We start from the raw sequence: 26,216 nt of genomic DNA, 5'->3' as shown, positions 1-26,216 counted from the left end.
TTTTTGTTTTTTTCATCCCCCAAAAGAAAAGCTCTACCTTGTAACTTGTCCAATCTGTGTGCAGCCCTGTGTGGCCAATAAAGAAACTTATCTATCTATCTATCTATCTATCTATCTATCTATCTATCTATCTATCTATCTATCTATCTATCTATCTATCTGTCTATCTATCTGTCTATCTATTTATCTATCTATATCTATCTATCTATCTATCACTGTTACTTACAGAAACTTGTATTTGTTGAGATCACGTGTGCTTGATTCGATTAAGCTCAGTTCGACATTGATGGAGCTGACAGGATCAAACTTGTATCCGCCGTGACCACCCTGGCTTTGTGCATATTTAGGAATACAATGATTTACTCGTAGTTGTCTACAGCTGCTCAGATAAACATCAATCAAGAATTCAACGCCTGCAGATTCTCACCCATATTCCCAAACAGTACAAATTCTGTGTGAGACCATTGTTCGGTGAACAAAGGATAGCTTCGTACATCACACAACACTCATGCCCCAAGACCTCTTTGGCTGCAGCAAATCCTTCCAGTCAGTTGCCAAAGGGATCGCTAAGAACTTTGTCTTTCCCTCTTTTCCTCTCTTCGAAACAATGACTCCGTAAGCAATACCCCATGGAAAAATCTACTTTCGTTGCCTGTTTTGCATCTGACTCTTCAGAACATGTCCTTGATAAAACCCCCACCAAATTTTCTTCCTTTCTCTCCAGTAGGATCACCACTGTGCATACAAACATACAAACACATCAAGTTCAGAAATACCTCCGATTGCTTCAAAGTCACCATTTCCGACAATCTCCTTTCTATTACACTTAACATCATCAACCATACTGATATTGGAGGGCCTACAAGGATCATACGCAATACTCCTTTCTCTAATATAAAAAAAATAAATGGTACAATCTATCTTTCTATTTTGTTTTTCCTTTGAAACTGTGTGTGATTTGAGGTAAAATATACTGTTATATATGGGGCTACGTGGAAGGCCTCTCTATAGTTTGGTAATAAATCTTCAAGCGTTTTGATGCTGTTATTATTTGGGTTTCAGACAACTTAATTGTGGTGTATAGATTTAAATCTTAACACTTCAGGTTTTAACCTCCGAGAAGCTTCAAAGAAATGCCAAGGAGAGATCAATTCATGGTAATAGACTGTAGAAACACTTCATAAGCATTTTATATCGATCCCTTCGATTTCTTATAATGCTCAATTGATATATTCATGTGAGTTTCAGAGTATCAACAAATTATGACTAGAAATAACATATAATAGTTCTACTAATACTTAATAATATTTCTCAGAATATTAACAAAGCATTATGAGTAATGTTATCTAACTATTATTTAGTAATGATACACAGAAAACAACGATATTATTAGTAATAATATCATTCAGCATAAAAGGATCAGCGCTGTAAGCCAACACAAATAATTGCCGGTGGTTTTTATTTTCTTCATACTATATATATATATATATATATATGCACATATATATGTTGTACACACACACGCACACACACACACATATACGCACACACACGTGCATGCATATATCAAGAATGGCTGTGTGGATAAGAAGTTCGCTTTACAACCACGTGGTTTCGGGTTCAGTCCTACAGCGGAATGCCCCTGACAATTGTCTTCTACTAAAAGCTGAAGTGGATCAATGTCTGGTGAGTAAATTTGGTAAGAGAAAGCTTGTAGCGTGCGAGCGTGTCTGTGTGTCCCACCACCGCTTGACAACCGCTCCTGGTGTGTTTACGTTTCTGGTTTGGCGGAATAAGTACTGGGATCGATTCATTCAACTAACACTTTATCCAGGGCGGTGCCCCAGCATGGCAACAGTCTAATGACTAAAACTAATAAAATATAAATATACATACATATATATATATATATATATATATATATATATATATATATGCGCTCGCGTGCGTGTGTGCATTTGTGACCCCGGCGACGGACTTTTGATGCTCCATAGCTTAGCAATTCTCTGGTCAACGCCTATTTTCTGGCACGAGATTTATCAATGGTTTAGCTAATTTTGGAGTGCTGAATCCAAATCTTGCATCAGATTTTGTCTATCACAGCAGATTTTTGAGATATAAAATCTTTTAGTTTTGCTAGAAACAGCTATTTAATGCTCATAAATGAAGAATTAAACATAAGTAGACGCAATTTTTAATAGACAATATGTATTTTTTAATCTAATTAACGAAAGACAAAGTTGTGGGAATAAGTGCACATTAACCTGTAAGAATTAAGCTTAGCAATAACAAAATATGACTACAAAATCTCTGTTCATTGCGGTCATTAATTCTAATTATCTTATTACTGCAAGAACTTCCTATTATCTGACGATCTATTGGGCACAGGTTCTGGAATGTCTCTTATCAAGCTCCAGCTGTAATCTGCCATTACTTTTGAGCCCCATGGGCCTTAGTGGCGCTCTTCCAATAATTTTGCGTCTTGATGAAAGCATTCACCTTGTTCTTCACTAACATCACTCAGGTTCTCTGCAAACTCACCCAAGTGACTCTATGACGAGTGTAATTCAATGCTCGTTCTACATCCAAGTGCTTGCAAACTCAAGAGCAGTTCCTCTACAATCTCTTCATAGTTGTCAGCTTTCCTGTTCCCAAGGAAATTCCGCACCACATCGGAGAAGGCATTCCAAGCTCTAACCTCCGTCACACTCATTGCTGTAACAAAATGTGGATTCCTGACGATTGTTCTTATTTCTGCCTTTTTCTTGTCACTAAGACTTGGAAAGGTTGTACATATATATGTGAAGCAGTCTCCATAGTGATCAAGAGCTCTGATGAATTGCTTCATCGCACCAAGTTTCAACGCAGGTTTTGTTCTGGTATCCAGGTGCTACTTTAAAGTAAGCAAGGTACACCTTCTTGACAAAGTTATTAATGATGCGTCTTTGAGCCTGTTGAGTGAAGTATCCACAGACGTAACAGAAATATCGAGGTCCTTCTGTTTGATGTTGTATCCATAACACAGGGGTCCAGTTCACATCTGAAAAGAAGAGAAAGAGTTTTAAAGCAAAACTCCGCTTAAACATATTACTCTTGTACTCTTTTATTTGTTTCAGTCATTTGACTACGGTCATGCTGCAGCACAACCTTTTAGTCGAGCAAATCGATCCCAGGGCTTATTCTTTGTTAGACTAGTACTTATTCTATCGGTCTCTTTTGCTGAACTGCTAAGTTACGGGGACATAAACACACACAAACATATACACGCACATACATACATACATATCGCTGCAGTCAGTGGTGGCACTGAATAATTGGGCGGTTTAATAGCTTTTAATACTGATGTCAAATTAACACCATCAAAATGGCTTCAGAATTGTATACAAACGAGATGTACCAACACCACAACCGTAATCTAAGTTATCTCCCCTGGTCAGTTTCGAGTTTTGTTTTGTTTTGTTCTTTTTCCTGTTTTTTGTTGTATATTTTTCGCGGTTGTTTAACGAAATCCTCCGACTGCAGCTCGCGGATCAGCTAATCACTATGTTGCACTATTGTACATTTTGTTGCAGCTTAATGCACTTTCTTAGAGTTCCGTGCACAACCTTATTTCCTTACTTTCGCACAGCGATTATCGACAAAAGTTTTCATCTTAAAAACAAATATTGATTAATTTCTGGTTTTTCTTTGCCAAATCAATTAGTGATAGATTTTCAAAGTAATCATAAGTCATGCCGCTTTCGTTGCCACAACCAAATCCACCACCACCTTCAACACCACCACCACCACCACCACCACCACCACCACCACACCACCACCACCCCACCACCACCAACCACACCACCACCACCACCACCACCACACCACCACCACCACTACTGCTACTACTACTACTACTACTACTACTACTACTACTACTACTACTACTACTACTACTACTACCAACAGCAACAACCACTACCGGCAATGCTGCCACCACGCCCGCTCCTGTCTTCATAACATCAATCACCCACGACCTCGAGCATAGTATCTATTGCTTCGGAAATTTGAAACTCCATTACAATTTTACAACAACAGACCCATGACTACTACTGCTACTACTACTACTACTACTACTACTACTACTATACACACACACGTATATCTGTATGTGTGTATGTGTGTGTGTGTATGTGTGTGTGTACAGTTGAAACACTCCTATCACAACCTGGGACCTTGAAGACTGTTTTAATGCAAGAAAGTATACTAGTCCCTTAATATTTTATATTCGATATTTCATCTATTCAATAAGAAAATCAATACTTCATTTCATTTTACTGTATTTACTATTTATACTATATATTCTATATTCTACATTAATATTAAAAAGAATATAAATAAAACATAAAAAAGCAGTGTTGGAATTCCTTTGAATAATATATATCCCTCTAGACACAATCATACAAACTCCTTTATATATATATATATATATATATATATATATATAATATATATATATACCTATAAATTTGACATGGGCGATTATTTCTTGTCTTGGGGTTCACGGTCAAACAAGCTGAATGAAATTGCGCCAAAAATTACAAAGATGTGTAGAATGATCCGGTGGCGATGGGCTTTGTATTTTTTCATAGCTCCCATGGTTACTGAGATAATCTATTATAATAATACTCCTGTGTTTATGAATGAGAAAGGAAGAGGTGAGTGTTTCAATGAGTGTGTGTACGTAAAAGGGGTGTATGTGAATGTGTGTGTGTGTATTCATGTGCACGCGAGCAATGGAAATGGGATGGTTCATTTTTGTTCGCTTAGTATTTGAGTTTATGTTTTGATTTGGTTAAATCTTGGCTGTTTTTTTTTTTTTGTTTATCAGATATTTTTAGCGTTTGGACAGAAAAAGTCATTCTAAAATTGTTTTTTAACGTAAGCGTGCCCAAACAAGTCGAATGCTTACACAGAGCAGGTTTTATAGCCACATCATCCAAACCGACCGGGTGAAACCGGGCTTAGCTGCTAGTATATCTATATCTCTCTCTATATATATATATATATATATATATATATATATATATATACATACACCATACTACCACTACCATCACCAATATCACAACATTACCACCATCATCATCAAAGTCACAAATGCTGCCGAAACCTACACCATTACGACGATGGCCTCTAACTATTTCCTACATCACCCCCCCACCCACCACCAACTCCTTCACTACTAACACAACCACTATTACCATCGTCACTAACATCACCATCACTAACGCCGCCGCCGCCGCCGCCACTATCCCCACACATCTGTCGCTGACTCCGCTGCCGCTGCCACCACAACCACCGTCACAACCGTCGAACCCTGCCGCTCCCTCCGAAGCCACCCACTGCCACCGACACCGCCACCGCCACCGCAAACAGCAATAAGAACCGTGACATACTACGAGCTTAATAGTAAGACCATTTAGTAGCATCAGTACCAGCAACGACAGCGGTCATACCAAACTTCGTTTCTCAATAAAACCTGAACTAACCTACAAACACCTCAGCTCCGAGCATAGCACTTACCAAAGATTTCGCGAGACGCCACCAAACCCGCACAAAGAAGACAGGAACATTGAACGAAGAATAGGTATTTTGGGCCCTTTATGTCCAGACAATCAGAACGCAATGCAATACGAAAATATAAAATTCAAAAATTATTAAGACCAGATAATCTTACAAAAGTACAATTTTAAAACCTAAAAAATCGGAGAGATTTCAACATAATCCAGATCCATTAGGTCCCTATGTACAATCTTAAACATTCTTGGGGGGTATTATTTATATTTGACCAATATTTGTCTTCGTCTTGTTTGTTGTTAACACAATGTTTCGGCTAATATACAATCCAACCTTCATCAGGTGTCTTGGGGGGAAATTTCGAACCTGGGTTCTCATTCCTAAGGTATTTTTCGATGTTGTTGTTGTTATCGTTATTCTTATTATTATCGAGTGAGAGAGCAGTGCATTGCATCAAAGTGACACTGGGGTAAAATATACGAAGCCCAATATACCCATCATGACTACCCGTTTGATAAGGGTGCAACAGGCACATGCATCACAACCATATGTGTGCGACATGGTGATCTCATATCAAGATAAACAGCGCATGACCTTGCAGGTGGGACCCAGTTAGAATTTCTTCTGGTCCAGTAGCCCATCCCGCTCAAAAGGTCCCTGAATAAGGATTGTTTAAGGATGTTGAACGAAACACCCATATTTCCAAAGGTGAATTATCCAAACCTCCAAGAATTCCTTTCAACACTCGGCTATGATGCTCCCTCACCTTTTCTGCTCATAATCAGAGATGCACATATCGTCAGCCACTAAGGGACATGCTCAACTGGTTAAGGTAAAACAACTGACAATCACATCTGTGGTATTGAGCAGAATATTTGCTGTAGCCCATCTTTTATACCAAGACAAAACAATGTACATAACATTTCCAATCAGTTAAGATCAGAAGCCATGAGAGCCACTGCCTGGCACTGCATCAAGGCATTGGTTATTATTATTATTATTGTTATTATTATATTATTATTATTATTATTATTATTATTATTCAGGTCACTACCTGAAATCGAACTCAGAATCTTGGGGTAAATAGCCTGCGCTCTTAACCACTACGTCATATGGTGGTGATGTTAGTAACCCTTTAGCATATGGCGTAGTGGTTTAGAGTGCAGGCTACTAATCCCAAGATTCTGAGTTCGATTCCAGGCAGTGATCTGAATAATAATAATAATAATAACATCGAAAAATACCTTGGAAATGAGAACGCAGGTTCGAAATTTTCCCAAGATGAAGGGTGGAGGGTATATCAACCGAAACGTTGTGTTAACAACAAACAAGATGAGGAGAAATATCCGTCAAATGTAAATAATATACATAATTCCTCATCTCTTAAATATAGAACTGTATTATTCTTGGAGTGTTATATCTTCATATCATTCACCTGCGAATCACTTTTTTCAACCTGGATGCAGGGCAATACACTTCCAACAAAACCCAATAAAGAAAAATACGCGATGGCTTCCGCAACAGACACTTCTAGCGCATAACATTGTAACTATCATAGATACTAATGAAGATTTTAACTCTGTCCACCGCTATCCACCTATATAAAATTTACTCAGCATACCATAACCCTTCAGCATTAGGTTTACTTTGTCAAATATAATTTTTAGTGACATTGTTTTGAATTAATCTTGCATAATCTTGTAGCTTCAAGATTTCGGTGATGTGATTAATTATTTTTAGAATGACATTGTAGGATATTTTTACGAAGCTGGATTTTGCCAATTCAAGCATAAAAGAAGTAGAATGTTTTTGGGATGGTATGGCCGGTTTAAATGGTAAATACAATACAAAATACTAACAAACTATTTTTTGTCGGTCAAATCTATCTAATGAGCTGGACACACCTCTAACATACGTACACCGTTTATCCACTCTTTCGCAATCTAATATCATCTTCACCATCATCACATCATCGTCATAGTTACCATCTCGTTGTTGTTGCGTCCTTAAATATTTCGTCCTTAAGAATCTTTGAGTTCTAATGAATGCTTCATTATAATAAGAATTTGTTTTGTGAAATAACTTGATAAAACATTTATGATGGCAAAAAGAAGATTAGAAATGATTATTATATGGGACATCTCTTCATTTGGTTTCCAAATAAATAATATTCATGTGAATTACATGTGTGTATATGTATGTTGGTTGGTAAGGTAGGTATAGGAGTGAGAGAAAGAGAGAGAGCGGGAGAGAGCGTCAATTGAGTTGAAACTTAATAATGCTTTTTGTAGATTTAAAAAAATACCAATATTTATATTCGTTTGGAAACCATATTAAAACTGTATAGAAATAAAATTTCTAATCATCCATCTGGTATTATAAATATTATATCAACTGTTTCATCTAGTATTTTAATTTTCACAAAGCCGCTTTTCATTATAATGAAGGATTTAAACTCGGTGGTTTCCGTGATAAGTTTAATTACATAAATAATAATAATGTTAAATTCAACTTACGTTGAAAGTCAACAAATTTTGCTTTAGAAGCGTTGTAATGTATTAAAAGATACAGATAAAGAAATGATTTTATTCTCAAATGCAGGATGATGCTAATAATATAGCATGAACAGAATAAACAATCCATATTTTGCAGAAAAATCTGTCAGCGGCCAGCTATGAGACTCGAACTAACATCGCTGATTACGCGTCAAATGCTTTACCATTAAGATAAACTGCGCCATCGACAAATTCTTCTGCAAATTTAGGATATATAAATTTAGCTTTATAATATATCTCAACGCTTCTAAAGCAAATTTTGTTGACTTTCAACGTAAGTTGAATTTAACGTACGATAACGTCTTATAAAGCTAGATTTATATAGCCTAAGCTTGCAGAAGAATTTGCCGTTGAGGCAGTTTAGCTTAATGGTAAAGCACTTGACGCGTAATCACAGGGATGTGAGTTCGTGTCTCATAGCTAGCCGCCAACAGATTTTTCTGCAAAATTTGGATAGTTTATCCTCTCCGTGCTGTATTATTAGCATTACCCTGTGTTTGAGAATAAAGTTATTTCCTTATCTGTATCTTTAAATAATCATAATGGTTTCAAATTTTGACACATGGCCAGCAATTTCGGGATTTGGGTTAAGTCGATTTTATTGACCCCGGTGCTCAGCTGGTACTTATTTTATCAATTCCGAACGGATGAAAGGCAAAGTCGATCTGGGCGGAATTTGAACTCAGAAAAGCCGCTAAGCATTTGTCCGGAGTAGTAACGCTTCTGCCGACTCAAGGCCAAAAGACTTTAGAAGTGAGATGCTTGTTGGTGTGATCTGTTGATTTTATACAAGGACACACAAACAATTGAAATCGACAAGGTAGATACATATCAAGATCTGAATAGAGACATAAGCAGATTATGGGACTGCAGAAAAATGGGGTCATACCGATAGTCAATGGAGCTTTAGGAAAGACAGGGAAGAGCCTCAATTAGTAGATAGAAAAGATTGGTTTGCAGAAGCACGTAGAATACATGCAACTGGCCTGCTTGTTACGAACGGTGAATGTTATTCGAAAGTCCTTAAATGGCTGAGGTCAGAGGTGGTGACTTGCTCTCCAAAAGTAATCCTACCTAAATTCCATCATAGAGGTGAGATAATAATAATAATAATAATAATAATAATAATAATAATACCACCACCACCACCACTACCAACAACAAAACCAATAATAATAATAATAACAACAACAATAATAATAATAAGTAGCCCTCATGTCTTCTGATCCTACCTGATTGGAACTGTCGTCATGTACATTGTTTTGTCTTGATATAAAAGATGGTCTACAGCAAATATTCTGCTCAATACCACAAATTTGCTTGTCAGTTGCTTGGCCTTGACCAGTTGAGCATGTACCTTAATGACTGACGATATATACATCTCTGATCACGAGCAGAAGTAGTAGGGGAGCATCATAGCCATGTGTTGAGGGGAATTCTTTGGGGTTTGAATAATTCACCTCTGGAAACATGGTTGTTTTGTTCTTCATCCTTAAACAACCCTAAGTCAAGGGTTTGTTGATCGTGATGGGCTACTCGACCTGGGCCTTACCTGCAAGGTCATGCGCTGTTTATCTTGTTATGAGATCACCATACCATGCACATATGGTTGTAATGCACGTGCCTGTTGCACCCTTGTCAGACGGGTAGTCATGATGGGTATACTGGGCCTCATATGTTTTTACCCAAATGTCAATTTGATGCCATGCACTGCTTTCTCGCTCAATAATAATAATAATAATAATAATAATAATAATAATAATAATAATAATTTATTTTATTTGCGTCAGAGGTATCGATGAGGCGGACATCATAAGGACAAGCAATAGTTTGTATGAGATTTTACATAAGGGCACTCTCCCTTATGGGAGAAAGCAATGGAAAAGACAGTGCAATGTGCTAAAACTATACATCGTAAACAAATTATGTGATAACATAAACGGTACAATCCTGACACTGGAAAAACTTTATCTGGGGCCAAGGAATCCCACAGATCCAGGATTACTCTGACCACTAAAGGTACAAGCTTCTCTCATGTACTTTAGTCTCGCAGGTACATACTTGGAATAGGGCCATTCACTCTAACAATTTTTGCCACAGTCATCCATCTTTTCCCTTTACTCTCCACTCTCACCCTTCTTTCCAAGAGAAACTTCAAAATGTTTATGAGAGCATGAAGAAGAAGACGAAGAAGAAGAAGAAGAAAAAGAAAAAGAAGAGAAGAAGGTGTCTTACCTCAATCCTTTCAGTCTAGTACTCAAGGGGCCTTAGGAAGTGTATCTAAACTGTTTTGGAAAAAATATAAAAGAAATGGGAATAAAGTGCCCAGTAGAGCTGCTGCAAAAAGCGTGCCTCCTTCGCATGGGTAGGATCACCAGTAAAGTATTAAGTAGTTGAAGAGCACAGACTGTATGTTATTGTAAGCTATATGTAGCAAGCTGGTTACCCCTGCGTGATTCCATGAAATAACCCCCCCCCCCCTTATTAGAACAACAACAACAACAACAACAACAACAACAAAAACAACAAAAACAACAACAACAATAATAATAATAATAAATATGATGAGGATGATGATGATGATGATGAGGATGATGATGATGATGATGATATAATATTAATAATAATAATAATAATAATAATAATAATGATAGCAAATATTCTCCTCAATACCACAGATTTGCTTGTCGGTTGTTTGACCTTAATCAGTTAAGCATGTCACTTAATGGCTGACGCTATGTGCATCTCTGATCACAAGCAGAAGTAGTGGGGGAGCATCATAGCCATGTGTTGAGAGGGATTCTTTGGGGTTTGAATAATTCACCTCTGGAATCATGAGAGTTTCATTCAACATCCTTAAAACAACCCTTATTCAGGGAACTTTTGAGCGGGATGGGCTACTCGACCAGAAGAAAATTCTAACTGGATCCCACCAGCAAGGTCATGCGTTGTTTATCTTCATATGAGATCACCATGTCGCGCACATATGGTTGTGATGCATGTGCCTGTTGCACCCTTATCAGACGGGTAGCCAATACGGGATATTGGGCTTCGTATATTTTACCCCAATATCACTTTGATGGCATGCACTGCTCTCTCAATGATAATAATAATAATAATAATAATAATAATAATAATAATAATAATAATAATAATAAAAGTTCGGTGGACAGATAACCATAAACACTATGAAACATTTGGTTTATGATTTACGTACTACTATGCAAAACGCCTTCCAAAAAAATCCCCGGAATAAACTCACCCCGTAAATACCCAACAAACTGAAGAAAGGCCACAACATGTGCAATAGAAGGCCGATACCCAACAGAAGAACACAACCTGCGCAATTACCAGATGGCCAGACATTAAATCATTGAAAGGAGGAGAGAGTTATAAGTTGGGAATATTAGGATCTGACGGAGTACTAACTATAGAAATGAAAACGAAATTTGAGAAGGAGTACATCAGAAGGGTGAGGAAGCTAATAAAGTCAAAGCCAAATGGTCCGAATCTAGGGAAGACTGTAAATACTTGGGCAGTATCATTATTTATATACTCGGCAGCTTTTGTAGATTGGACAAAAACTGAATTAGCAAATTTAAGCAGAATATCTAGGAAGGAATTCAATATGAATGGAGGACTCCACCCAAAGGCAGGAGTGGAAAGATTATACTTACCTAGAAAGAAGGCGGAAGAGGGTTAATGCCAGTAGAAGACTGCGTGGAGTTATCTAGAGTAGGTATAGAATCCTATGTATGTAATAGGGAAGAAAGTTTATTAGAATTTTTAAAAAAATCATAAAATGAAACCGGTCAAGTCAATAAACAGCTTGAAAAAACCTCCAAATTTTTAAATCCTCCTCCTTGACCCTCCATAAATCCAAACTTATATTTTGGTATTTATAGGACCAACTGTCTTCGAAGACTCATATTGTCGTTGATACCATGAAATGGGGAAGAAACAGACAGCCGACAACTTGTAAAGGGTAATTCTTTGTATTGTCTTTTTTCTCTCATTATTTGCGTATTTAACTCATTAATTTTCGTATTTCATGTAGTTTACTGTTGGTTACGTCTTGGACTCATATATACATTTGTATATGTATGTATATGCATATATATATATATATAATATATATATATATATATATATATATTATATATGCATATATATATATATATATATATATATAGGCGCAGGCGTGGCTGTGTGGTAAGAAGGCGGTGAGCTGGCAGAAACGTTAGTGCGTCGGGCGAAATGCTTAGCAATATTTCGTCTGCCGTTACGTTCTGAGTTCAAATTCCGCCGAGGTCGACTTTACCTTTCAACCTTTCGGTGATCGATAAATAAAGTACCACTTACGCATTGAGGTCGATGTAATCGACTTAATCCCTTTGTTTGTCCCCTCTATGTTTAGCCCCTTGTATGTAATAAAGAAATAAGAAGCTAGTTTCCCAACCACATGGTTCCGGGTTCAGTCCTACTGCATGACACCTTGGGCAATGTCGTACTATAGCTCCGGGCCGACCAGAGCCTTGTGAGTAGATTTGGTAGACGGAGTATATATATATATCCTTAAAAAATGTTTTAGCCCGAAGGCCGCAGCCATGCTGGGGCACCACCGCTGAATATATATATATATATATATATGCATATATATATATATATATATATATATGTTTGCGTGTTTTTGTTTGTCTCCCCACCATCGCTTGACAACCGACGTTAGTGTATTTATGTCCCCGTAACTCAGCAGTTCGGAAAATGAGACCGTTAGAATAAGTACTAGGCTTACAAAGAATATGTCCTCAGGTCTATTTTTTCGCAAAAGCTGGTGCTCCAGCATGGCCGCAGTCAAATGACTGAAATAAGTAAAAGAATATACACATACACACGCACAAACACACACACACACACACACCCACACGCACAGAGACGCAGACATATACTCACACAGTACAGATGGATGACCATCTCATGAGCGTCTCTTGGATGTCTAGACTTGGCTAATTTCCCCATTGAGTCGTAGGCTCATCAATAGAACCAATTCAAACACTGGATGGTTCATTTTTAATAGACGCATTAGCATTTCTGTAAATCAGCTACAGATCTTATTACGGTATAGGTTGTTTATGGTAAAAATATATATATACTGAGAGCCAGTTTCGGCCAAACCATCGAGCGTTTCACAAGTTACTACTGACGATCCTACGATTAATTAGCGAAACTAGTCTAGTCTAGTGATCCTAGAGACGATCATGGGGCGGTTATCTTCTCTCTCAGTGTATATTTATTTATGTATTGCTCGCTTCTTTACAGCATTGAGAGTTATAACTCTTATTTCTTGCAATATAGGTGCTTCGGTACCCTCGGTCACAATTAGTACACACACACACACGCACACACACACACACACACACACACACACCATACACACACATATAGTCTTTCTATATATTTATCTATTAATCAATGATATATATATATCATCAATGCATCATTTACTTAATGAATAAATCGACCATATTCAATCCATTACATACACATATTATATGTTATAGATATATGTCAGTGTGTGTTTATATATATATATAAGCTTAATCCAAATGGGAAAACAGAAAAAACAGAAAAAACAACAACACGTGGAACAATTAAAGTATTATTATTAGGCGCTCAGGAAAGAGGGAAGAAGGAGGGTATGACGTTTCGAGCGGAGCTCTTCGTCGGAAACACATATATATATATATATATGCCAATATGTGTGTATGTGTGTATATATTAACATATGTGTGTGTGAATGTGCGCATGTATACATAGATATCTAGATATGTGTATATAGATGTGCGCGTGTGTGCGTTATGAAAGTAGCATGCGTTTTGGATGCACTTTTGCTGCATACACTCACATTAATATTTTAATGGAGGTGGCCTACATTTCTTGTAGCATATTTCACTTTACATAGCTACTTTCAAAAACTGCAAAAAAAAAAGACAAAAAATATAACAGACAATGAAAATCTACGGAAACGATGGAAGCTATTTGTCCAATTGTATATGCAGTATAGGTATGTGTGCATGCTTGTTTTCGTATATGTATTAATGGTATAAGTGTGTAAATATGTTACGCGGTTTCCTGTTGTATCCCAGAGTGTACATATAACATTAAAGAAACGATGACACACATAGTTTTGTAAGCATTTAGTTCACTTCTATTCGAACTTACATTAGTTCATTCAACCCCTTACCGCTTTGTACTTATATACATATATATATATTTGTGTATATGTGTACTTGTACTTATGTATACACACTCACACAGCATACTTGTAAATGTGTAATATTTTGTATGCTTGTATAGATTCGTATTATTTTTGTACACACACACATACATAGATATGTTTCTTTATTAGCCACACAGACGGGACAGATTACAAAGTAAGGCTTTTCTTTTTGGGGAAGAGAAAAAATAAAATAAAATACAATGAAAAATAAAAAAGGGGTGGGTTAGCTTTTTGATCAAAAGGGGTCGTAAAAGGAAAGAAGAAAAAAAGGGAAAAAAGGGGAAAAAAACGCTCAATAGGGATCATATATCACAGTGTCATGGTGTAAAGTGTAAAGGGGGAAGCAGATAATGTTTTTCCGTGAGAAGAAAAGTCTACAGAAAAGACCACGGTAACCTCGGTCCATGATGTTACATGTTACCACATTTGTTTGCAAGTAGGTAACCCTCTGTTTTAAATTTTCCGGGTTCATAGGATTATGCTCAAAGTGTCTTCGTCACACACATAGATAGATACATAGATAGATAGATACATACTTACATACATACATACATACATACATACATACAAACATACATACATATATATATAATATATATATATATACATATATGAAAATGTCTTTATGTGCATATTTGTATATATCGACACGTGAATTAGTTGGCATTACTTTTACTGTATATACAAATATAATCATATATATATAAGCCGATTTATCCTATTTAGTAGTAAACTCTAAGGGAAAATGCTTAATATCTCTACTTACAGGGATCTACATACATGTGAGCATGTGTACGTGCATACACACTTACATACATACATTGATATGTACATATTATTGTGTATACTTGTGTATACATATATTTCATACTTGTATACTTACATATAAACACACACGCACACACACACACGCACGCACACACACACACACACAGATAGGCAGTCGTATGTGTGGAGGGGATTTATTCGCAAAGGACCTTCCTGTGGGGTAATATCGAACTGTCTTGGCAAAGTTTACTTTGGCTGACTAAACTACAGAATGAGGAATTACAACCGTAGATTCCTACCCCAATAATTGAGATTATAACTTCATTTCCTCCTTCGCTTTTTATTTGGCAAACCTTATATATTTTTATTGGATTAATAAATGAAATCGCTTGTGTCTTCTCTCGGTGTACTTTGGGTTAATGCTCGAATAATTAACATCAGCCGCCTGGCTGATATCTGTCTCTCTATCTATTTGATCTCTCTCTCTCTCTGTCTCTCTCTCTGTGTTCCTCTGCCTGTACATATATCTAACTGAGGCCTGTCAATCTGTATGACTGCTGTTTTTGTCTACACTTCTGTCTGTCCACCTGTCTATCTCTCTCTCTCTCTCTCTCTCTCTCTCTCTCTATCTATCTGCCCATCTATCTGTCTATCTATCTGTCTATCTATCTATCTATCTATCTATCTATCTATCTATCTATCTATCTATCTATCTATCTATCTATCTATCTATCTATCTACATTATCCATCATTAATCCTACACAAGTCCCACTACACTATAAAACCTCACGGAACCTATCTCAGTAACTAATGAAATAACACTAAACACAAATATGATTTTCCATTCACAAAGTTTTCCCTTGTTTCTGACTTTCACTTTATTTAGATATCAAAACCTTCTCCAGTTCCATTATTGGTCTCTCTTTTTTCTCTATCTTTTTCTTGGTGTCATTTGTCCCCTTTTTAGAGGGTTTTTTTTTCCCTGAAATTTAGAATATCTCTTTCATGTTTTTTGCTATTTTTCTAGAATTTTCATTCCACTTTTTTTTGTTGCTTTCTTATTTTCTCTCTTTCTTTCTTTGGTTTTTCTTTCGTCTTTTGTTTTTTAGTATTTTATTATCGTTTTATCTCTCTCTCTTCATTATTCTTTCATTACTCTTCTTTTTCTTTCCTTCTTTTCTTTACTTGCTTTCTTTTCAAAAATCCCAATTTTTCTTTCTTTATTATTTCTTTAGTTTTTGTTATTCATTTACTTCACTCTTGTATTATTGCATGAAATCTATCGCTGTTCATCTTTTTCTTCATTTTGTTCTTTCTTTAATTCGTTCTTTTTTTAGGTTTTTCTCTCTCTCTCTCTCTCTATCTGTTATTTTTAAGTTCTCTCATTCTTTAATCTTCTAAGGGTTTTTTTCTTCAGTTTCGGTATTTTTTCTATATTTTTTTCATATTCTATATATCTATTCATTTCTATTTATCTACTGCACCTCACCTCCATGTTCTATTTATTTGTTTAAAATCTAAACCTTTTTTCTACAATTATTTAATTACTTGGCAAATTATTTATTTCAAAGACATTCATCATAATTATTCAACTTCAGTTCTTTCACTGGATTAGAAATTTTGGTTTTTCTATGTCTATACAAAAACTAAAAACAAAACAAAAATATAAAAATGGTTTCTCATACTCAGGTACAAGGCCAAAAATTTTCAAAGGATGGAGATTAATAGATTCTAACGAACCCAGTACTTTACTGGTACTTTGTTATATTCATGCGAAAAGGGTGAAATGTAATGTTGACTTCGCCACGATTTGAATAAGACCGTAAACAGTCGGAACAAAAATATGTCTTTCCGACACCGCCAGTGATTCTACCAGCTCGCAGACTTAAAGCCAAATATAAGAATCTTTTCTACTCTGGACACAAGGTCTGAAGTTTAGTGGGGTGAGGAGGATAGCTAGTTGATTTCATTAAATCTTAGGATCTTTTCGGTTTGAACGGCAGTTTTTTCTAGCGGTGTCATATGAAATTGTCACCCTTAATTATGACCTAGAATCTATCTATTGCATTTCAATCTGTTTTAGGTTTAGAAGTGGGGGTGGGGTATCTTTTTTCTTCAAAAATGTAAATAAACCCAATCTGCTTCTTAAACGAGGGACATATTCATACGGCACATAATGTTTTTTACCTCAATGGACGTAATTGATTGGTTGAAATTGCAGAAATTGAAGAAAAAAATAACAACAAATATCTTATAAACTATAGAAGTTTCTCAATAAAGCCAAGAGAAAAAAATGTTTTATGAACACATTCTACCAGTATACGAAGTCTAAAAGTGTTTAGCTACGTGGAAATTATTTTAAAAAACTGCCAGTCAAACCGAAAAGATCCAAATCTTACTCCAGTACTCAATTAGTACTTATTTTATGAACATGGAAAGGATGAAAAGCCAATTCAACCTAAGCGGAATCTGAACTCAGAATGTAAAGACAGACGAAATGCCACTAAGCGTTTTGACCGACGTGCCAGCAATTTTGCTTGCTCACCTCGTTAACAAATTAAGATAAGAAACTAATTATGATAATCCATTCCATCACAAGCATAAGAATAAGAGCTGAAACTCTGGGGGAGCGGGGTAGTCGAATCTCAACTGGCACTTATTTTATCGACCCCGAGATGTTGAAAAGTGAAGTCGACCTCAAAGTAGTTTGAACTCAGAATGTAAAGGCGGCCGAAATGTTGCAAAGCTTGAAACATGAAAAAGACTATACACAATAATCCTTTCTACTATAAGCAGAAGACCTGGAATTTTCAGGGAGGTGGCTAGTCGATCACATTTATCAGAGTGTGTGTACCACCGGTACTTATTTCCTCGACCCTAAAAGGATGAAAAGCAAAGACGACCTTGGCGGAATTTGAACTCAGAACATAAAGACAGACGAAATACCTATTTCTTTACTACCCACAAGGGGCTAAACACAGAGGGGACAAACAAGGACAGACAAGGAGATTAAGTCGGTTATATCGACCCCAGTGCGTAACTGGTACTTATTTATTCGACCCGAAAGGATGAAAGGCAAAGTCGACGTCGGCGGAATTTGAACTCAGAACATAGCGGCAGACGAAATACCTATTTCTTTACTGCCCTCAAGGGGCTACACGCAGAGGGGACAAGCAACGACAGACAAATGAACTAAGTCGATTACATCGACTCCAGTGCGCCACTGGTACTTAATTTATCGACCCCGAAAGGATGAAAGGTAAAGTCGACCACGGCGGAATTTGAACTCAGAACGCAGCGGCAGACGAAATACCACAAAGGATTTCGCCCGGCGTGCTAATGTTTCTGTCAGTTCGCCGCCTTAAAGCATTAAAAGAAAAAAAAAAAAAAATGAGAATCCTTTACGATTTTCTTTTTCTTTAAAATTACATTTTCAGGATAACACCATATATTTCTTTATTACCCACAAGGGGCTAAACACAGAGACGACAAACAAGGACAGAGAAACGGATTAAGTCGTTTACATCGACCCCAGTGTGTAACTGGTACTTATTTAATCGACTCCGAATGGGTGAAAGCCAAAGTCGACGTCGGCGGAATTTGAACTCAGAACATAGCGGCAGACGAAATACCTATTTCTTTACTGCCCACAAGGGGCTACACACAGAGGGAACAAACAAGGACAGACAAATGGATTAAGTTATTACATCGACCCCAGTGCGCCACTGCTACTTAATTTATCGACCTCGAAAGGATGAAAGGTAAAGTCGACCTAGGCTGAATTTGAACTCAGAACGTAAAGACAGACGAAATACGGCTACGCATTTCGCCCGGCGTGCTAACGTTTCTGCCAGCTCGTCGCCTTTCAGGATAACAGCATAACTTTTATGCTGACAAGTAATTTGATCCCAGATTTCTTGGAAGCAGCAAAATGTGTATATTTTAATACAATAGATATTAGAATTAAATCAACGGCATTTGTCACAGCATTATTAAAAGGAAACGAAGACCTGTGAACATAATTCCTCCGTTCTTTCTTCCTTCCTTTCTTTCTTTCTTACTTCCTTTCTTTCTTTCTTACTTCCTCGTTTTCTTTCTTTTTTCCTTCAGTCGTTCTTACATTTAATTAGCTATTCCTTCTTTTGCTCTAATCGTTAACGCCCGTTCCTCTTTCTCTCTATTTTTTCTCTCCCTCTCTCTCTCTTTTCTCTCTCTTTCTTCATCTCTATCTCTTTTACTCTCTCTCTCTTCCTGTCATTCTCTTTTCCTCTTATTCTTTCCCCCCTCTCTCTGTCATTTACTTTCCCTGAGATGTATATATTATGTATGTACGTATGTATGTGTATACACGCACACACTCACACACACACATATATAACACCCGCGATAGTCGAGGGATTACTGTATATGCATGTGTATATATATATATATATATATTATAGTTAAGGGCTACTGGATATGACCAGCGCCATTGCTAGGAATAGGGGTCAAATACCTACAATCTTCTCTATAATCTGTTCTCTATATTCAACCCAGTTTATAAGTATAAGTATATATATATATATATATATATATATATATATGTGCGTGTGTGTGTGTGTGTATTATATTTATACATACATATATATAAATTTATATAAATAAGGACAAGATCGTTGTTTAAAATACCGATCATACCAAGTGGCTAGCATGGGAATAAAACCTCATAGGTTATAATTACTATTAAAATTATAATTAAAGATATCTAAAAAATACCACCATGCTAGATATAACAGCCAAAACTTGACTCTAAAACCACATCAAATATTCATATTTGGTGTTGTATGAATATTTGATGTGTTTCAGAGTCAAGTTTTGACTGCTATATCTAGCATTATAGTATCTTTTCGATAACCTTAATTATAATTTATATATATATATATATAATATATATATATATATAGTGTGTGTTTGTGTATACATTACATATATATGTATATATATATGTGTGTGTTTGTAAATATATATATATATATACACAAATATACCCGTACATTTAAGCATATGTATACATACACACACATATGCATATATAAATGCATATTTATATAAATAGGAATAAAAATACACACACGCACATACGTACACACACACACGCACACACAAGTCGGCCTAATTACAAGGTATACCTTTTTAAAAGCTATTTATATTCTTCTTTTATTTCTATATTTTTATAACAATTATACTTTAATCCCCAATCATTCTCGTTACTCTCAATGCATTTCTTCCCTTCTTTTCTCTCGTTCTTCCCTCGTTCCTTTCTTCCTTCCTTTCTTTCTTTCTTTTCTTTAGTTTTCCATTCTCTCTGTATTTCAATAATTTTCTTTTTTCTTGTTCTTCATTAATCCTTTATATTTCATAATTTAGTTAACTTTTCTTCTTTATTTTCCTATGTTCGTCTGAGCTGTGTTCATGTGTGCGTAATTGTATGTTATTTTTTTCTTGTTTTGTTTATATGTCTCGTTCCTTTGCACACCTAATTATATTTATTACTCTAAAATCCGAGGATATTTCAGTATTCATTTATTTAATTACTTGCCTAATTATTTATTCCAAAGACATTCATAATTTTATTCAACTTCAATCGTACAATGTATCAGAATTTTTATATTCTATAAAAAAATATAAAACCTTCTTCCTCGGAAAAAAGAAATAGAATTCTTTATAAAATTTTAGTTGAAAATTACATTTTCATGACAGTAACCAAAATTTTCACATTAGTATGGAATTAAATCTGAAAGTTCTTCAAAGCACCAGCGTTCCTATTTTCTATGAAAAGGTAGAATTTGAATAACAGAAGCAATTAGTTATAGTATCATATAGTATCATTGGTTTCAAATTTTGATACAATGGTCGTCCTCATCGGAATTTGAACTCAGAATATAAAGACGGACGAAATGCCGCTGTGCACTTTTGTCTGGCCTGATAACGATTCTGCCAGCACGCCGCCTCACGCAAAATTTCATATTAGTGAAGAATTACAGTGAAGGCGCGTGGCTTAGTGGTTAGGGTGCTGGGCTCATAATCGTAAGATTGCGGTTTCGATTCCTGGGCGGCATGTGTTCTTGAGCAAAACACTTCATTTCACGTTGCTCCAGTCCACTCAGCTGACAAAAGTATTAATCCTGCGAGGAACCCTTCCTCACCCCGTTCAGGAGGGAGATATATATGCCATGGAAACTGAGAGACCGTCTCTATAACTTGGGGAGGAAATTTACTTCTTTTACTAAGGAATTAGATCTGAGAATTTTTTCAAAGCACCAGTTTTGCTATATTCTATGATGTCGTAGAATTTGAATAATAGAAGCAATATGTTTTAGTGTCATTAAAAAGAAAGCAAATATATTAACCAAGATTCTCTTTACTTCAACTTCTAGCTATAATTCTTCTGTAAAACTGAAGATCTAACAAGATTCTAAACAATACAATGATCTTTTATATTTCAATAGAACTTGTACTGAAACATCGCGAAGCAAAGCAAAGCATGTACCGTGCCTTTGCTAATTGCTTTATGTGCCTGTCTAGTCGCGAGCAGACACGGGCATCCACACTAGGACTTCGTATCTCTTTACCAAGCCGAACAGTAAGGATTGATAGACGGTGTGCGATAGGGTTGCTTCAATATTTCACTTCTACTCATTTACAGCTGAATAGGCTGGAGCCAAGTGAGATGAAGAGCCTTGCTCAAGGACACAACATGCCCTTTTGAGTAGAAATCGAACCGGTGCACTTATGACTGTCAGCCCAGCACTTTAACCTCTAGGCCATACGCTTTCTTACCTCCTACCAGTGAAACAGCTTAAAAGAGAAGAAAGTCAATTACTTTCTTTCCCAAAGCATTTGGTAGAAATACAAAGAAAATTAAAATTGTCCACATATAATACATTCGATAATGTATTGCATCCAAACCTGAGAATATAATAATCTCTGGTGGTCTTTAGACACTTTCCTTTACGTTCTGAGTTCAAATCCTGTTGAAATCTGTTTTGACTTTCTTCCGAGTTTGATCAAATAAATTACAGTTGATTAAGTCGATTAGATTTGATTGAAAAGAAAGGTATCTCTCCTCAAACCTTTCAGCGGTGTCTACCACACAACTTCTTTGGCTATAGCGGTGTCATATGAAATTGTCACCCATAATTATGACCCTAGTATCGATCTATTGCATTTCAATCTCTTTTAGGGTTAGTGTTAGGGTTAGGGTAGGGGTGGGGGGAAGGGTATCTTTTTTTCTTCAGAAATGTAAATAAACCCAATCTGTTTCTTAAACGAGGGACATATTCATACGGCACAGAATGTTTTGTTTTTACCTCAATGGATGTCACTGATTGGTTGAAATTGCAGAAATTGAAGAAAAAAACAACAAATATCTTACAAACTATAGAATTTTCTCAATAAAGCCAAGAGAAAAAGATGTTTTATAAACACATTCTACCAGTATACGAAGTTTAAAATTTTTTAGTTACCTAGAAATTATGTTAAAAACTGCCGTTCAAACCGAAAAGATCCAATTACTTTCCCAATTCTATTAAAGAAGGGCGTTGGGATGATTTCCCGATGTAGTAAGGTTTGATAAAATAAAATAGTCAAGTATTGGGTTCGATCCAATCGACAATTCCCTCACACTAAATTTCTCGCCTTTATGTAAAGAATTAATTTATTTACTCCACGATGAATGTATTACTGACACAATATATTATACACACAATTAATACCACCTAAAAATTATATCTCTGTTTTATATGCTATTTCATAAATAATTATTTCAATTTTATTCTTTTATTTTTTCCGTCGACAGGAAAAAGAAAAGAGAGTGAAAATAAAGAAAAAGAACACTAAACAATCCAATTGGTTTTATGATCCAGCATGGGATCGAAACGTCGCCGTTTGTCCTTACTGACCCTCACACTTGCTTCAATGACAGTGGTAACTCTCTCCATAAGCCTTTCCACAGATTTTTGGATATACGTGAAAGAGCCTCTCGTTATCGACCCAAAGACAGAAATGGTGGTTGAGTACCGATTTAGCAGGATGGGGTTATGGAGGAAATGTTCCCTTGGCCGTAAGTAGTCCGCTAGACATTTGTTCTCACTTTTAATATCAAATTTTTACTATTATATAATGTGTTTCTGTTGTTGTTGTTGTTGTTGTTAAGCAACAAGACGAGTAAGGGTGATTAGGTGATGGTCTAGGGTTTAGGGGCAGGAGACCCCAGACCTTGGAAAAAAAACTTTGGTCGTCTTGTTGTGTAGTCGAGGGCTCTTCCTTGACGTCCGACACCACCGGGAGGTGGCCCTCGAAGTCGCTGGAAATGGAAATCTCCAGGTCCAAATTCTTGAACGGCTGTTGCTGTTGTTGATTCATGTTGTATGCTGCTAATGATAAATAACTAGAAATAGTACTGCAGACAGTACATGGATTTATTTGAAAAATGGCTATGAAAGTCAGTTTGAAGCATGCACCAGAGAAAGCTTGAAGATAGTAAAAGTAGCAAAAAACACTAACATCATGCTAAATGAAAAAAACAAAAACTGGGATTAGAAAATTAGACCAAACACAGATAGGCAAATTCTCAGGAATTAAAGAACTTGACATCACCCGCAAATGATAAATGGAAGGTAGATTTATCGACTAACTCCTTCCAACAAATGACTTGACGTGTGCTTATGCCTTGTGCTCTTCGAAGAGCTAAATCCTAATTTGGCTCTTTGAAGGAAGGGATTTTCCAAGATAGACCCAATATATTTATTAATACTATTCCTTACAGATAACTTCCAGGAACTAAAAATCTATCGGTAGCAAGGTTGGCAAACGTGAAACAGAAAAAATGGTGCTTATGGTTTTATCTTCGACCAGTTGCTTTATTTGACGTTGTCCTCACACACAAAAAAGAAAAGAAATGTTTTCGGAAAGTTGGATCTATTAACAGAAGTATTAGAGCGTCGAACAAAATAACTTGTGGTAATTAATTACAGGTTTTTGGGTTCCTGTTGATGTTTTCATAATTCTTGGGTGGTCAAAATAATCTACCAGTCAAAATTCTCTCTACCATCTGTCACCATATTTGTCATAAAAAATCAGTAGACAATGCCGGTAGAAATTTAAACATAATTCGGAAGGAACGGTGAGATAAATTTACTAAGAAGTTTACGAGTATTTATAATATTGACGAGGAAAAAAATAAAAAACAAAGTCGATTTAGGCAGCGATCGAACTCAGGACGTAAAGAGAGGTAACCATAAGTATATTGTTGTGTGCTCTACACAGTCTGCCAATCCACTTATGATGATGCTAAAGATAACGACAATCATAAGAACGATAATGATATCCATAAATCATGGTGGTGATACTGATGCTGAAAGAAATGGTGATGGTCATCGTGATGGTGGTGACGACGACGACGACGACAATGATTAAAATGACGAGATCAATAGTAGAAAGATATAGAATGTGTATTGCAATCATATGGTTTGGAAGCAGTTGGAAACTACTTCGGACAAAAGGCAAAAGATGTTACTGAAATCGATTCTTGTAAGATCTGATAGGATTTCCCAGTGTAAACTGACGATTGAATAGAAGCACGGAGACTATATATGGTTGTTTATTGAGAAGAAGAAACAAAATATGGAAGGTCACAAGAATGCTGACTGGAGGTCAATGAAATAGAATAGATCGGAAAGTATATGGATGTGGTGAGAGAATTGAATACATACTTGGACATGTATACTTGTAAGAACATATGCCGGCCCACGTAGTTTCTGTTTTATTTGTGCTAAGTTCTTTTGTCTGAATCCAGTACAACATTGATTGATATTTTATCGATTCCGGAGACAAGTCTCTCAAGCGTTTGCATCGTAGGAGATCTGATGAAGAATATGTCTACATGCAGTTTTATTTAGAAGAATTATTGTATCTATGGAAGGTCATTATGACAATAATAAACACAGGCACTTGTTCTATTTCACTCCTTTGTTATTACTAGCCAGCTAATTGAAGACTTTACTAATTAAGTGATCGATTGTTTGATTAATCGTTTGGTCAGTCAATTGGCTAGCTTCGTCAGAGTCAATTTGTCGCCATTCATGACCTCATCACCGACATACCCTCCTCTCTATTCCAGGTTTGCTCCAGGTCTGTCTGTTTCCTATTTTGCAGAATCTATATTTGGAAGAACCTAACCATATTTCTTTATTGCCCACAAGGGGCTAAATGTAGAGGGGACAAACAAGGACAGACAAACAGATTAAGTCGATTATATCGACCCCAGTGCGTAACTGGTACTTATTTAATCGACCCCGAAAGGATGAAAGCCAAAGTCGACCTCGGCGGAATTTGAACTCAGAACGTAGCGGCAGACGAAATACCTATTTCTTTACTACCCACAAGGGGCTAAACATAGAGGGAACAAACAAGGACAGACACACGGATTAAGTCGATTACATCGACCCCAGGGCGTAACTGGTACTTAATTTATCGACCTCGAAAGGATGAAAGGTAAAGTCGATCTCCGCGGAATTTGAACTCAGAACGAAACAGCAGACGAAATACGGCTACGCATTTCGATCGGCGTGCTAACGTTTCTGCCAGCTCGTCTTAGAAGAACCTAACCTAATGACTCTTAACCTCCTCCATCTGTACCAACAAAATGAACTTAACTTTGATTACTGAGAAACATTTCGCAAAACCCTTTACAGAGCTACACTTTCCATTAACAGCGAATTTTTCTCTCTTATTGAATCTATTTTACAGTCGTGCTTAATGTGCCACTTTGTTGTTGCTGTTAAGCAACAAGACGGGTAAGGGTGATTAGGTGATGGTCTAGGACTTAGGGGCGGGAGACACCAGATCTTGGAAAAAAAAGCTTTGATCGTTTTGTTGTAGACGAGGGCTCTTCGTTGACGCCCGACACCACTGGGAGGTGGCCATCGAAGTCGCTGGAAATGGAAATCTCCAGCTCCAAATTCTTGAACAGCTAATGTGCCACTTGTGCTATTTTGTGCACGGGCATAATACA

At 36.5% G+C, this 26,216-nt stretch overlaps 1 protein-coding gene across 4 annotated transcripts in view; it reads left to right on the top strand.

The window, feature by feature from the left end:
- The window catches only part of LOC115216302 (voltage-dependent calcium channel gamma-7 subunit-like), a 52,350-nt gene that overhangs the window by 17,221 nt on the left and 8,913 nt on the right, over positions 1-26,216 (top strand). For 2 of the 4 annotated variants that reach the window (XM_036506942.1, XM_029785504.2), the window contains exon 2: positions 23,001-23,264. In XM_036506942.1, coding sequence (XP_036362835.1) covers positions 23,069-23,264 — 196 coding nt within the window. In that variant the 5' untranslated portion in view covers positions 23,001-23,068. Of the gene's footprint in view, positions 1-14,157; positions 14,179-14,808; positions 14,831-23,000; positions 23,265-26,216 lie in introns of those variants that run through there. The other 2 variants (XM_036506941.1, XM_036506940.1) reach the window with 2 other exon arrangements.

Source organism: Octopus sinensis, linkage group LG10 (genome assembly GCF_006345805.1).
Source record: "Octopus sinensis linkage group LG10, ASM634580v1, whole genome shotgun sequence".
Lineage (NCBI taxonomy): Eukaryota > Metazoa > Mollusca > Cephalopoda > Octopoda > Octopodidae > Octopus > Octopus sinensis.
This window is presented reverse-complemented; position numbering and strand designations above follow the sequence as displayed.